Source organism: Diplotaxodon limnothrissa, linkage group LG12 (genome assembly GCF_057381915.1).
Source record: "Diplotaxodon limnothrissa isolate DT_005_m linkage group LG12, D_limnothrissa_male_GT1.1, whole genome shotgun sequence".
Lineage (NCBI taxonomy): Eukaryota > Metazoa > Chordata > Actinopteri > Cichliformes > Cichlidae > Diplotaxodon > Diplotaxodon limnothrissa.
Window position 1 is genome coordinate 31,940,570 of NC_140607.1, and position 13,804 is coordinate 31,954,373.

At 42.1% G+C, this 13,804-nt stretch overlaps 1 protein-coding gene across 1 annotated transcript in view; it reads left to right on the plus strand.

Annotated features, from left to right (window-relative positions):
- Positions 1-13,804, plus strand: part of col27a1b (collagen, type XXVII, alpha 1b) — a 72,865-nt gene that overhangs the window by 43,281 nt on the left and 15,780 nt on the right. The window contains exons 29-34 of the mRNA XM_085368563.1: positions 3,336-3,389; positions 9,441-9,485; positions 11,000-11,044; positions 11,222-11,275; positions 11,900-11,953; positions 12,039-12,092. Coding sequence (XP_085224689.1) covers positions 3,336-3,389; positions 9,441-9,485; positions 11,000-11,044; positions 11,222-11,275; positions 11,900-11,953; positions 12,039-12,092 — 306 coding nt within the window. The remainder of the gene's footprint in view (positions 1-3,335; positions 3,390-9,440; positions 9,486-10,999; positions 11,045-11,221; positions 11,276-11,899; positions 11,954-12,038; positions 12,093-13,804) is intronic.

Here is a 13,804-nt window from a genome sequence, read left to right on the forward strand (position 1 = left end):
TGTTTGCACCCAGCAAATGAAATTAGCATCATGATCCATGTCCAGTAACCTGCTAAAAGGCACCATGGCTGCTAAACACTAGTGTCACTATTTCTGTTGAAATGCTAGCTTACACTTCTACAGTCTTACTCAGCCTCTGCCATTACTGTGACTGCTTAAAGCCCTGATTTATTGTAATTGTAATTTTACATCCCCAGTTGCAGTAACAATAGTTGTTTTTTCTTTTTTTTCCACAATAATGAGAAGATGAACTGTGTAACATTACCTCAGCTCTAATTGTCTCCAAAAGATCCAGACATAATGACGTCTCTTAAAGTACTTTTCTATAATGCAAAACCACAGATCATTTTAGAAGATAACCTCAGTGAGCCTCCATCTGTATATCTTTCTATATAGAAGATGTAGCAGCTTATCTCAGAATCTTGCTGCATCTGCAGGTTTAAATCTGTCACTGGTGCTTCATTGTTTTCCAGCTTTGCATAATATAATTAAGGAGTTATAGACTTTAATGGAAGAGTGCAAAATTTTGGACAAAATAAATAATTGAGCTAATATGTCATTTTAGCCACATTTTTACCCCTCAGCCGTTAAAGGCTAATGGGGTATAGTTGTCACCCAGGTGGGCATGGTGGGCGCGTGATGTGGACACCCAAGTTTGTGAATGCAGTAACTTGAGAATAAGGTAATGTAAGATTTTGAATTTGATACCAAAGGCGTAGCTACTAAAAATCTCAGTTGAGTTTGAATCTCAGTGACCTCAACCTCAAGATCAAGGGTCAGAGGTCAAGCTTGCTGAAAAACCTTTGACTATGATAACTCGTGAATGAAGCGGTGTAGGAGTTTTAAATGGATACCATAGGTGTATCATAGTTTGAATCTGTGACCTTGACCTCTTGGTTGAGGTCAAGGGGTCAAATTTTCTGAAAATCCTGTATATGCGAATAACTTGGCTAACTTTGAAATAACTTTGAAACCGATACCTCAGGTGCATACATAGGAGGCTGAGGGCTACCACGGGTCGCTGCCAGTATTTTTGTTTTGTTTTTTCCAGGTACTCACCCACTTGGTGGAAAGACTTAATTTGTCCCTAATGATTCATCTCACATGCAAAATATATCCATATGTGACTGCTATACATTTGTGTCTGTTATAGAAATAATTTTTATAAGTACCTACACACATACAAACATTAAAGTTTTCACAAGCCTGCAGCATCCTGTGAAAACCTGCATATATATCATATCATATATCATGATTCAGTAGCTTGTAGAAAAGCTTTTAGCATCAGTAAACTGAAGTAGTCTTTTTCTATATTATTTTATCAGACTGTCAGTTTTTGAGGGACTTTTGTTACGGAAGCGTTTATGGTCTGAAAAGTTTCCTCGTCCTGTGACTATAAAATAAGTCCAAGCCATCATCCTTCCACCACCATTCTCGATAATTCGTATGAGATGTTGACACGTTGTATTTGACTTTCACCAGAAGTGACGCTGGCATTACGACCAAACATCTCCCACAAGGTCTTGTCTGACCAAAGTATATTGTTCCAAAGGTCTTGTGGATTGTTCAGATGCAACTTTGTAGACCTAAGCTGTGCTGCCATGTTCTTTTTACAGAGAAGAGGCTTTCTCTTGGCAGCTCTTCCAAATAAGCCAAAATTCTGTCTTTATGTATTGGTACTGTCGTGAACTTTAACTTTTGTTGTGCTGACTGAGGCCTGTTCAGTTTGACATGTAGGGTTTTTTTGGGTTTTTTTTGCAATTTCTATAAGAATTAGACAGTCTGAATCAGATATGAGTTTGCTGAAATGTCCACTCCTGGGAATATTGTGGCATTATGTCAACATGTGGTCACTTGCTGATCATTTAGTGAAGGGTAATTTGCAGCACCTGGTGGATACTTTCCTTCTTAATTCCTATGGAAGCAGTAAAGGTGTACTTAGTGTTTCATAGGGCTCTGAAAGAGTGCAGTGAAAACTTCCTTTTTTACATGACTGTAATAAACAGGACTTTTATATGTTTTTGTTTGCCCTTGTTATGTTGTACTTCTACAGGGTCACAGAGCTCAATGCTTTTATCCTGCCTAATTACTATAAATAGAACTAAATTTTCAGTCATCACATTAGGCATTTTAGGTATTTGCAGGTTATTCATTAAAATAATTTTCTTTCTAGTGATTTGACTGCACCATTCATTTCTTTTTTCTTTTTTTTAAGAAATAAAGAAAGACTGAGTGCGAGTGAACTTCAAACTAATGTTCCTGTCCCAGTTAAAAGGATGTGAAAAATGATTATCAGTGGAAGGATGGATGGATGCTAAATGTTTGCACTTTAGATGTTCAGTCTGAATAAATAACATAGTCAACCTTGTCTTTTGTGCTAAATAAGTGAAAAAAATGATTGTAGGTGAAGTTAGATTAGAAATCTAATGAAATTGTATGAATCTGTTTAAAGATTTGTTGGAAACAAGTCAGAGTATCTTGAATTATGATCACTTACTCTCCTATTATGCATCAAGAAAGTGAGACGTGATTTAAAAAATTATTTAAACAGGAAACAGTTAAAATGATCCTACTGACGTGTAAATATTTCTCATTATCAGACAAAACATTATATTTAAGGAAACAGACTTTTTGAGTGAATCTATTAATCTCAATTTCAGTTTCTTATTAAATTAAATGTATATTTTACAACCTGTTTAACACAAGTTTTGAACACAAGCTGAACACAGTTACTACCTCAAAAGGTTTCTCACTCCTAACACTGCTGAGTTTCTGAACAACAGAAAGCATAATTTTATTCTGACAGCTTAATGGAAATAGCATTAAATTAGCGCTCTGTATATATTCTACTCTGTTTGCATTATTTAGGATACTTAGAAAAGGAAAAAGAACTAGAATCACACAGAATCAGTTCTTAAGTATTGACTAAACAGTTTTGTTCATTTTAAAAGCAAGTATGAATCAGCTAAAGGATTTTTAGCCTTTCCCAAGGCTTCTTCAAAATTACTTTAGTGTGAAGGCAGCACTGCTGTGCGTAGTCTTGGAAAAATGAGGACAAAGTGTTCACAGTGTGGGCACTGTGTGGAGCTAATATCCAGATGCAAACTATTTGCTAAATAGCCACAATCTTTGATGATGTCTCTCCAGTGTGGGCTAAACCATAGTATGCAATCAAACCAGAAGCACTGCCTCCCAGGCTCTGCTAAATGGGAATGACAAAAATGGAGATTAATTGCCCAAAATCATTAACTTTATTTGTTAAACAACATCCCCTTTAGGTCTGTTAAAGGCCAGTGTTTCTCAAACTATTCCTCAGCTTTTATTTCTTTGCATAGGGTCCAAGAGGTCCAGATGGCCCAGTGGGGGAGAAAGGATCTACAGGAATAAAGGTGAGCACATGGTCAAAAAAATCAAAGGTGATGCTAGTTACAAGATACGCAGAGTGTGATGTTCAGTTAACGCGCAGGGATTCATTGCTGGTCATATTATTCTGCAGCTGCCTTTGAGGAATGTTTGTCATTAGGTTTCCTGATTACGCACATCAAATATGCTCCATGAAAAACAAATGGCTCAAATTTCTGCAGAGAAAACGACAAATCATGAGAATCTTTACAAGAGACTTTGTTCTGAAGACTGTGTTTTTTTTTTTGTTTTTTTTTCCTGTCCCGTTTGGCTCTTTTGCCATCAGAATTGTTGTCTAAAGGCAAAGAAAGATGCCCAACGGATTTACTTTACCAAACTGACCATCCCAGCCTTGCCGTAATGGTCCATTTGATTCACCTTTTATTGTTTATTTTATTTTCACTTACTGAATACGGGACAGACTTGACTGGGGGAAAGAAGGGGAGAAAGAAAGAGGGAAAGAGAAACAGCTAAGAAGAGGGACGGGGGAGAAGGGCAAAAGACAAAAACCAACAGAACGGGCAGAGAAAAAAAAAATGCATATATCAATCACCTGGATCACCTGCTGAGAAAGAAAAAAGAAAGCAAGCAGAAGAGAACAAGAGTAATAGAATAAACAACATCACAATGATATATGGGAATATGACAGTAAATACTAAATGTTAAACATTATTGTGCAGCACATAAGATCAACAGAACACAGTGTGCTTTGAGGTAGGAGCCAAAAAGGGTGTAGTTTGTGGGTGTGATCACCCGTGTGTACACCTGTGAGCATGGACGCGCTTGTTTTTTGTTTTTTTAAAAGGTTCCTTCATGTAATAATCTGCTAGAGGGTGTGGGGGGGCCACAGCCCCGTCCTCCAGGGCGTGAAGCAGGTGTGGATGAGATCAAAACTCCAGACATCCAGAGGCCCCCAGAACACAAGAGACCAAGGAAGACCAACAGAGGGGCAGCTGCGCCACTGTCCTGGAAAGAGCTGAGGAGAGTCCCAGATGAGGGCTCACTCAGCAGCCGCGGAGCAGAAGCCAGGGGGAGTTGCAGTGACGCGCCCGTGAGCTCCGCCGGCAGCCAGCTGCGCCTGAGTGACCGAGCCCCAGGCCGAGAGGCCGGGGGCACCCCACCTCCGAAGTGGCCCGAGCGAGCCCCAGGCTCCAGGCCCCGATAAGCGGCCGCCAAGGAGTGAGCCGGTGTGTACCTGGACGCCCATCCCCGGACACAAAGAACCACCAACGCACCGATGTCTGAGGGGGTCCGCCACTGGCAGGGGAAGTGGTGGTAGGGGGAGATAGGCCTCCAAACCTTGGAGGGCCTGAGATGTCCCCAGAGAGGTGGCGCCTGACACCCAACCTGACATATAGACACAGACATACAGGCACACACAGATACAAACATCCATTCCCACCCTCATGCTCTCATATGCACTTATCAGAATCAGAATCAGAATCAGAATACTTTATTGATCCCTGGGGGAAATTATTTTTTGTTACAGTGCTCCATTTTAAACCAACATTAAGACAAGACAGACAATACGCTAACTAAGAATAGTACAATATATATACATACATACATACATACATACATACATACATACATAAGTCACTTATAAATAAATATTTGGAAAAGAAACATGTGTAGCTGTAGCAGCAAACAGTGTGTTAAGTGGATGCGTTGTACAGGGAGATGGCCACAGGCAGGAATGATTTCCTGTGTCGTTCAGTGGTGCTTTTCGGTAATCTCAGTCTCTCACTGAACGAGCTCCTGTGGCTGACCAACATGTCATGGAGTGGGTGGGAGGTGTTATCCAACATTGTCTTTATCTTGGACAGCATCCGCCTCTCCGACACCACCTTGAGGGAGTCCAGCTCCATCCCCACAACATTGCTGGCCTTACGGATCAGTTTATTAAGTCTGTTGGCATCTGCGACCCTCAGCCTGCTCCCCCAGCATGCAACAGCATAGAGGATCGCACTGGCCACCACAGACTCATAGAAAATCCTCAGCATTTTCTGGCAGATGTTGAAGGACCTCAGTCGCCTCAAAAAATAGAGACGACTCTGGCCCTTCCTGTAAAGTGCTGTGGTGTTTTTAGCCCAGTCCAGTTTATTGTCAATGTGTACTCCAAGGTATTTATAGTCCTCCACAATGTCAACACTGACCCCCTGAATTGAAACAGGGGTCAAGTGTTTCCTGGTCTTCCTGAAGTCCACGATCAGTTCCTTGGTCTTTGCCACGTTGAGCTGCAGATGATTCTGCTCACACCACGTGACAAAGGAGTCGACCACAGCCCGGTACTCTGTCTCATCATCCCTGCTGATGCATCCAACCACCGCAGAGTCATCAGAAAACTTCTGAAGATGGCAGGTCTCTGTGCAGTGGCTGAAGTCTGTGGTGTAGAGGGTGAAGAGGAAGGGGGAGAGGACAGTCCCCTGTGGTGCCCCTGTGTTGCTAATCACCTTGTCAGACACACACTGTGGGAGACGTACATATTGTGGTCTTCCTGTCAGGTAATCAACAATCCAGGACACCAGAGAAGCATCCACCTGCATCGCTGCTAACTTATCACCCAGGAGGGTCGGCCTGATGGTGTTGAAAGCACTGGAAAAGTCAAAAAACAGGACCCTCACAGTGCTCGCCGGCTACTCCACACTCAACCAACGTGGAGACAGACATAAAGAGACGTTGTACACACGATCACACTCCCCAAGCGTACTCTACAAACCGGGTCTAGGTGCCCCCGCCCCTTGAGCGGGGAACTGCACCCAGACCCAGGTGGTGTTTCCCTTTTCCCTGCGGTGGGGGGAGGCAGACCGCCCCGACTCCGCAGCAGCAGGAAGGCTCCACACTCCAGACCGCAGTCGGACGGCCAACTCCTCCTCCTAGTCCTAGCCCCCCTGCTCCAGCAGGTCGCAGAGAACGGGGGTGAGAGAAGACTCCGAACCTCCCTCCACCCGCTCATTGTAATGTTGATGCATGTGTGTTCTAAGGTGCATTTAAAACCCAGGAGGGCTTGGAGCTACCTGCCAGAGAGCAGCAGGTAAGCGCATGGTCCCTCCTGCTAGCCCTCAATGTCTACGTGTATTTAAAATTGAGAGGTGGGCAACGATGCCAGGGGTGGGGTGTACACCCTGATGGTACTTTGGACTCCGTGTATCGTGCCCACCCCCAAGATCCTATATGTATGTGTAATGAGAGTGTGAGTAATGTGAATGTCTAAGTTGTGGGATAAAATTGAGGCAGAGGCAGCCAGAAGGGGACAGAGGGGGGGGTAGCCTCCTCTGCACCCTGGTGACATACCCCTACTCCAAGGCCCTGCATGTGTGGGTGGTTGTGGTGGAGCGGGAAGAGGGAGGCAGCTGGAGATGGGGAGGGAAGGAAGGGAGGGGCAAGTGACCCCTCCCTGGGGCCAGCTCCCCCGCTGACCCCAGTAGGCACCCCCATACTCCGCGACCCGCCAGGGAAAGGGGGCCCAGGCCCATCCAGACCGGGCCCAGTGCAGCAGCGCCGCCCGGCCCCACAGAGCCCGGGACAGTCCACCCAACCCCACCACAGAGAAAACTGCACCCACCCCACCATCCACTCATCTTCCAGACTACATAAGACAATAAACACCCAGGCTGAGATCTTCCTCCACCTCTCCTGTATCTCCCCCTCCTGCAGAGGGAGCTCCTGAGGAGAGGAAAGCTCCTGCAAGATGTGACAATCTCCCCCACCAGTTGAAGAGCCCCCCAGGTGGCTCGACGCACCGGCGGCACCCTGCTCCAGGGCTGGGCCCCCATGCACCCACCCGCCCACAACCCCGGCAACACACCAACCAGGACCCAAGCCCCCGAGGCCCGGTCCGGGTCCCAGCCCAGAGACGGAGCGCCCCCAGAACCTCACGCCCATCCCGGACCCACCCAGGGGCAGCCAGGCTACCAGGTCAGTAACCCACGTCCGTCAGCACAGACCCTCCCCTAGCCCCGCTGCACGCAGCCGCGAGGAAACAGTCACCAGAGAGCCAACAGAGCCCCTAACCGGACATGACCGCTACCCCGGGTTGAGCCCCCCAAGGAAGATGCCTCCGGGGAACCCCCCGACGCCCTAAGGCTGTCCCTACCCCCACACCAATCACAACAGTGAAGGCGGGACCAAACTATGACCCCCCACCCCCACTAGGTGATGGAGCTGATCAAAGGAGCCCAGAGCAATTGATCTGATGTGGTGGCAGAGGCTGTATCAAGACTAATGTAATCTAATAGATAATTTCTATATTGGTTAGAATTAAGATTATTTTTATTTTTCCAGTTCATGAGGACTGTTTTCTTGGCTATGCATAGGGCAGTGAAAACCATATGGGCGATATTCTTATCTGAAGTGACATTATCTAAGCTGCCCAACAAACACACTAAGGGGGAAGTTGGAATGTTACATTTCAGACACTTCGATAAGTCTTCACATATCTCGCGCCAAAACTTCTGAACTGGTGGACAGAACCAAAGAGCGTGGATATAATTGTCCGGTGAATTGGTTTGACAGTGTGAGCAGTTGTTGGTAGACGTAAAGCCCATCTTGAACATCCGATGACCTGTATAGTGCACTCTATGTAATATTTTGTATTGAATTAATTGAAGACTGGGATTTCTAATTAGATGAAAGGTTTTTAAGCAAATCTGAGACCAGAAGTTTAGGTCTAAGTTAACTGATAAATCCGCTTCCCATTTTGCAATAGGAAGTGATATTGATTCATCTGTTTTAGAAAGCATTCTGTATATTTTGGATAGTAATTTGGGGGGTTTAAGAGTAAGAAATTGAACCACACTTGGTGGTGTTTGTAGTTCAACTTGACCCGGTTTAAATTTCTTTTTTACTATGGATTTAATTTGTTGATATTCTAAAAATCTTTTCTTGTTGATCCCATATTGTGTAACTAGTCCGTCAAATGAAATAAATTCTGTTCCTTCTAGTATATGTTCTAAATATTTGATTCCTTTATCACTCCAATCTGAAAAGTTTATCATATTATTGTTTTGTAATATGTCAGGGTTGTTCCAGATAGGTGTACGTTTGCATGGGATTAATGAAGACGCCGTCAATTTTAGAAACTCCCACCATGCTGTCAGAGAAGAGCTGATGTTGATGCTTTTAAAGCATTCATGTCGTTGGATGTTTGAGCTGATAAATGGTAGGTCTGAGATCTCTAGATTATTGCAGAGTGCTTGTTCTACATCTAGCCAAGGTTCATCTAAGAGGGTGTGTTTTAGCCATCCTGAGATAAACTGAAGCCTGTTGGCTAAGAAGTAGTGCTGAAAGTTAGGCAGTTCTAGTCCTCCTTTATCCTTGGTCTTTTGTAGTGTTTTTAAGCTTATACGTGGGGGTTTATTTTTCCAAAGGAATTTGGACATACATGAATCTAGAGATCTGAACCAATCTTGTGGCGGTTTAGTTGGAATCATTGAGAATAAATAATTTATTTTTGGTAAGACCATCATTTTTATAGCGGCAACCCTTCCCATGAGTGATATGGGTAGACATTTCCATCTAGCCAGATCATCTTCTACCTTCTTTAAAAGTGGGATATGGTTTAATTTAGTTAGATCTGCAAGCTTGGGAGAAACATTAATACACATGGTCAAAAAAATCAAAGGTGATGCTAGTTACAAGATACGCAGAGTGTGATGTTCAGTTAACGCGCAGGGATTCATTGCTGGTCATATTATTCTGCAGCTGCCTTTGAGGAATGTTTGTCATTAGGTTTCCTGATTACGCACATCAAATATGCTCCATGAAAAACAAATGGCTCAAATTTCTGCAGAGAAAACGACAAATCATGAGAATCTTTACAAGAGACTTTGCTCTGAAGACTGTGGTTATTAACTGTTTTTAGCATCTGAAGAATCTTTAGAGGGCACTCTTGTTAAAAACAAATTTAACAACTGAGTCTTAAATCAAAGAGCATTAAAATATTGATGGTGCTGGTAGTGCTTGTCAGTGAGAAACACTTAAACTCTGGGGGATTTGAAAAAGCTCAGTTAACCGATGGTTTTTTTTTTTCTTTGCAGGGCCCTGATGGTCCACGAGGAAAATTGGGCCTCCCTGGAGACATGGTGACGAAATTTCTTCTAACAGTAATTTTTTGCATTAGCACAAATCCTGGTTGCATTTGATCATTTAGCCTTCCAGCTTTCTCAGAAATAGCATTTCAGATAAACGGGCACTGTTGATACTGTAGAAGTTCAGTATTTAATGTTGCATGTATATGATGATCATCAGGTTTGGTTCCACTGTGATGGAAGCATTACTCCAGCTGTAATGTCCTCAGCTGGTTCACAGTGTTCTGCAGATTCTTAAATGAACAAATAATTCATTTTATTACACTTTTGTAATGTATTAACCATTATTAGTTGAGCAGTGAGCGTTGCAAAAGTTACATAAATAACCTTCCTGTCATTTTCGGGTCAAATCGCCTCAATTTACAACTTAAAACACTCAGAAATATTGTGTTTTACATCTGATTGCCTCAAGGCCTTATGGCATCCTCCACACTATGCACTTGAAAATATAAAAGTGATGACCCTGGCCCCTGACCCCCTGAATGGCCCACTGAACGACTCATTGAACTGAATTTGGTGGTGAAAAATGTCTGTTATGCTAATTTAAGAGCTGCTAAAACTGACTAGTCAATTTTGACCAGAAACGCTAAAGTAAGAGGGTGGGTGTGCACAAAACTGGAGGGATAAAAGTAAAAATACAGTAATGTAAAAATGGTCAATTAAAGGTAAACACATTTCTTCAAATATAAATCTAAAGTAACTGACAGCAAAGATCGTTTACACTTGCAGCAATTTATTTTAGTACATGCAGCAACAGGCAGGTCCAGCAGTTCAGTGGTGCAAAATCACAATTTGATCTTATCGTGTTAAAAGCATTGGCACTGTGATGGGAGAAATGCATTTTTTTCTTACTGAGGCACCCCCACTCTGGTGGTAGAGACTAAGATAAGAGGAAAAGGAATTGAGGATGTGCGGTTTGGAAAATGAGAAAGGGGCCAAGTTTGGTGTGAATATATACAACAGCTGGTGAGATATGATCTCAGGTTCTGTTTAATATCAGTTGGCTGTAACAGTCTTAAAGCTCCATTAGATCATTTTTGTTCTGGGTTTGAACACAATCGGGTCTGAATTAGGTTAATTTTTTTTAAACTTATTGATACATTTCAAAATGACTGTCACTTCAATTATTTGACATGAACGCTTGGCAGTTCTTACTCTTGGCACCTCCTGGTTATTTGGCAAATACATCAGCAGTTATTAGGCATAAGAAAATAATGAAAGCAAAATGCACTCACACAAATTTGGGTCCAGATTCCATTTACCAAACTTGACTTTGATGGATAGAAACTTTACCAAGATAATTTCCTGTTTGTCAGGAAATGGTTGTGGTTCTAGTGGCTATCAGAGATTTCAATGCAAAATGTAGCTGTAACGTTAAACCTAATCGAGGATAGAGAGAAAGTGAACCAAGCCCTATCCTAATTTTAACACATGGAAACAACACAATTATATCTAACTGGCTACTCACATTTCAAAACCTATTTTTCTGTGTGTGTCATTGTCTGCAGGGAAGACTTGGTGAGCCAGGTGAATCTGGGCCTAAAGGATTTCAAGTAAGTTATTGGGGCTAACAAAGCTTTCTTTTAGGTCAGTGTTGAATTTGTTGTAAGCAATAGTAGTGGATAAGACATAGGTGTGCGTTGTTTATGTTTATCTCGTGGGGGTTATAGCATTTCAAAATATTTATGAGTACCTGGAGTGTGGGTGTAACAAATGGCTATTATTTTCAGGGTATCCAAGGCCACTCTGGACCTCCAGGAGCCAAAGGACTTGCAGGAGAGCCAGTGAGTTTTAGTACTTTTTTGAAGCTTTAACAATAGCTGCTTTTGTTGGTCACATTTTTTCTCTGGTGTTCACTCCATGTGGTTTAGTTATGCAAAATCTAGCTGTTGCAGAATTTCTTAGAAGATACGTCATAAATCAGTATCTCATTGTCTACTATAACTCAGAGCTCTGTAGCAGCTACTATGCACCCTACGTGCCCCTGCATATTTAGACTGATTTTCTTCATTTTTGACCCTACTTAGGAACTTCTATCCTGTTTGAAAAAGCCTTAGACAGCCTAATCCTCTTTCTCTCATGCTTCCCAAATCTCACAAACACAAGCAGAAAAGTAGTGAGTTGGAGACAAGTTGATTTACACCATCTCCTTCCTCCTTCCCTGGCAGCCTTATTGTAGCCTCACTGTGTCTCTATGACAGCAGCCCAGTTTTTACATCTTTTAGGAGTTTTGGCTCTGTGTTGTGATGGCTGCAGATTAACTTATATTCACAAATCCAAACTTTCTGCCTATTACTTGTTTCTTTTCACCTGTTCTTTTTACTCTTTTAATGTCACTTTCAGAGGTTTGTCCAAGATTAGAAAATGCTCTTAACCTTTTTATTGAGGCTCCTGTTTTATTGCCACAGGGACCAGCAGGGCCACCAGGAACGACTGGGCCACTTGGGGAGATTGGGCCGAGTGTAAGTTGATCACACAGTCTGTGTAAAGCCTCCAACTGACTTTTACATTTGGATAGAATAATAAAGCTGTGACTGTTCCTAACAGGGGCTACCAGGGAAGACCGGAGAGAGAGGACCGCCTGGTGATCTTGGAGAGAAGGTGACGAGGATGATATGTTGTCAGAATTGCACTTTTTTTTTATTGAATTATAATATCAAAACTGCCTTTGATGATTTAATCATGTCATTTGTGTCTCCAGAAAGGTCACATTGTTTTAGGTCTACTCTGGGATCATTGAGAAATTGTGATTTATTTGCTTTATGCTTTACAGAAATATATAGTACTGAATACATTCAGACTCATTTTCCCCAAATTATCGGTAGCATAAAATGTAAAGAAAATCAGAATACAGTACAGCAATGGTACAAGACTATTTATTATTATTATTTTAAAGCCTGTATGTATCGATCAGCATTAATGGCACCTATGTGTCCATATTACTTGCGCTAAAGCAGCCCAATACAATCAGGGATGTCAGACGATTCCGCTCCTCTTTAAACCAGAGGATGCGGTTTCCAGGATTTCCAAAAAGAATTTCAAATCAGGCCACAGGATTTTCCTGTCTTTTTTCCATGCATAGTGAGCTCAAGCCCAGGAGGCAGCAGCAGTGTTTCTGGATCTCGTTTATATGGTTATTCTTTTGCCTAATACTTTTAATTTGCATTTGTACATGTAGAGATGAACAGGGCTCAATGGCAGCGGGTTTCAAAAGTGTTCCTGAGCCCATGCAGGGCTCTGCGCTACAAAATCATGCCTGCTTTTATTGCTGTGCCGCCTGAGAGTCTGAGGCCTTTCATTTCGGAGGCCTTTCAATTCTGGCTTGTTCCTTGCATGCATAGATTTCCATTCATTCTTTGAATATTTTAATGATACTATATATAATAGATCAATTCAGTTTTAGTTATACGGTGCCAATTCACAACAACAGTTGCTTTATATTGTATTCCAACAATATTGGAGAGAAAATCTCCACAATCAGATGGTTTAGTGAAATCAACAAACACACTAAATCAAGTTTAGTGTGTTTGTTCTATACACGCCAATTTCTTAAACACGCAAAACAGATCTCAAACTTGTAGTAAAGATAAAACTTGTATAACAAAAAATAGTTCTCCAGTTTCCACAGGGTCTCATTTTTCTTGAAAATAGTTTTGTACACAGCCAGAAAACACTGTAGATACTTTAGAAAGGAAATGTCATGTGAAATTATATGTCATATAGTCGAGGTGCAATGCTGAAGTTAAGAGGGCATCATCATAGTTGAGGGCATACCCAACTATGATGGGTAAGGCTGTGTCTGTCTGTTTAGACTTCTGCTACAGGTCATTCTGTGATGCTATGGATATATATAGCTGAGATTATTTGACCCTGTAGTGCTTCTATGACAAATGTTTTTCCATACATCATATGAGTTCAGAAGGTCTACAACAATTTTTATTTGAGAGGTATCTGTCAGACTAAACTCCACATGAAATCCGAGACTCAAGGTTTTTCATTACAATATTGCACTGTAATGGGATAGGTGTTACTCCCTTGACCCGTCAGTGGGTTTAATATTGATGCACAGGAATAACCTACTGGATTTGGACTTATCTACTAAGATAGGTATCGACCTGTGAATACAGTGTAACTGCTCAAAGTTCAAGTTTTAAAAAAGTAACATTAATTCCAAAGCTGTATGAACTGCTTTTTGTATATATGTGACTGTTGTGTTCCTGTATGCTTTTTATCCACTCAGGTTGCTGTCTTTGTCTTTGCTGCCATTGTTAATAATTTCATTACTTTTCAGCACAAAAAGTACCGGTAGTAGT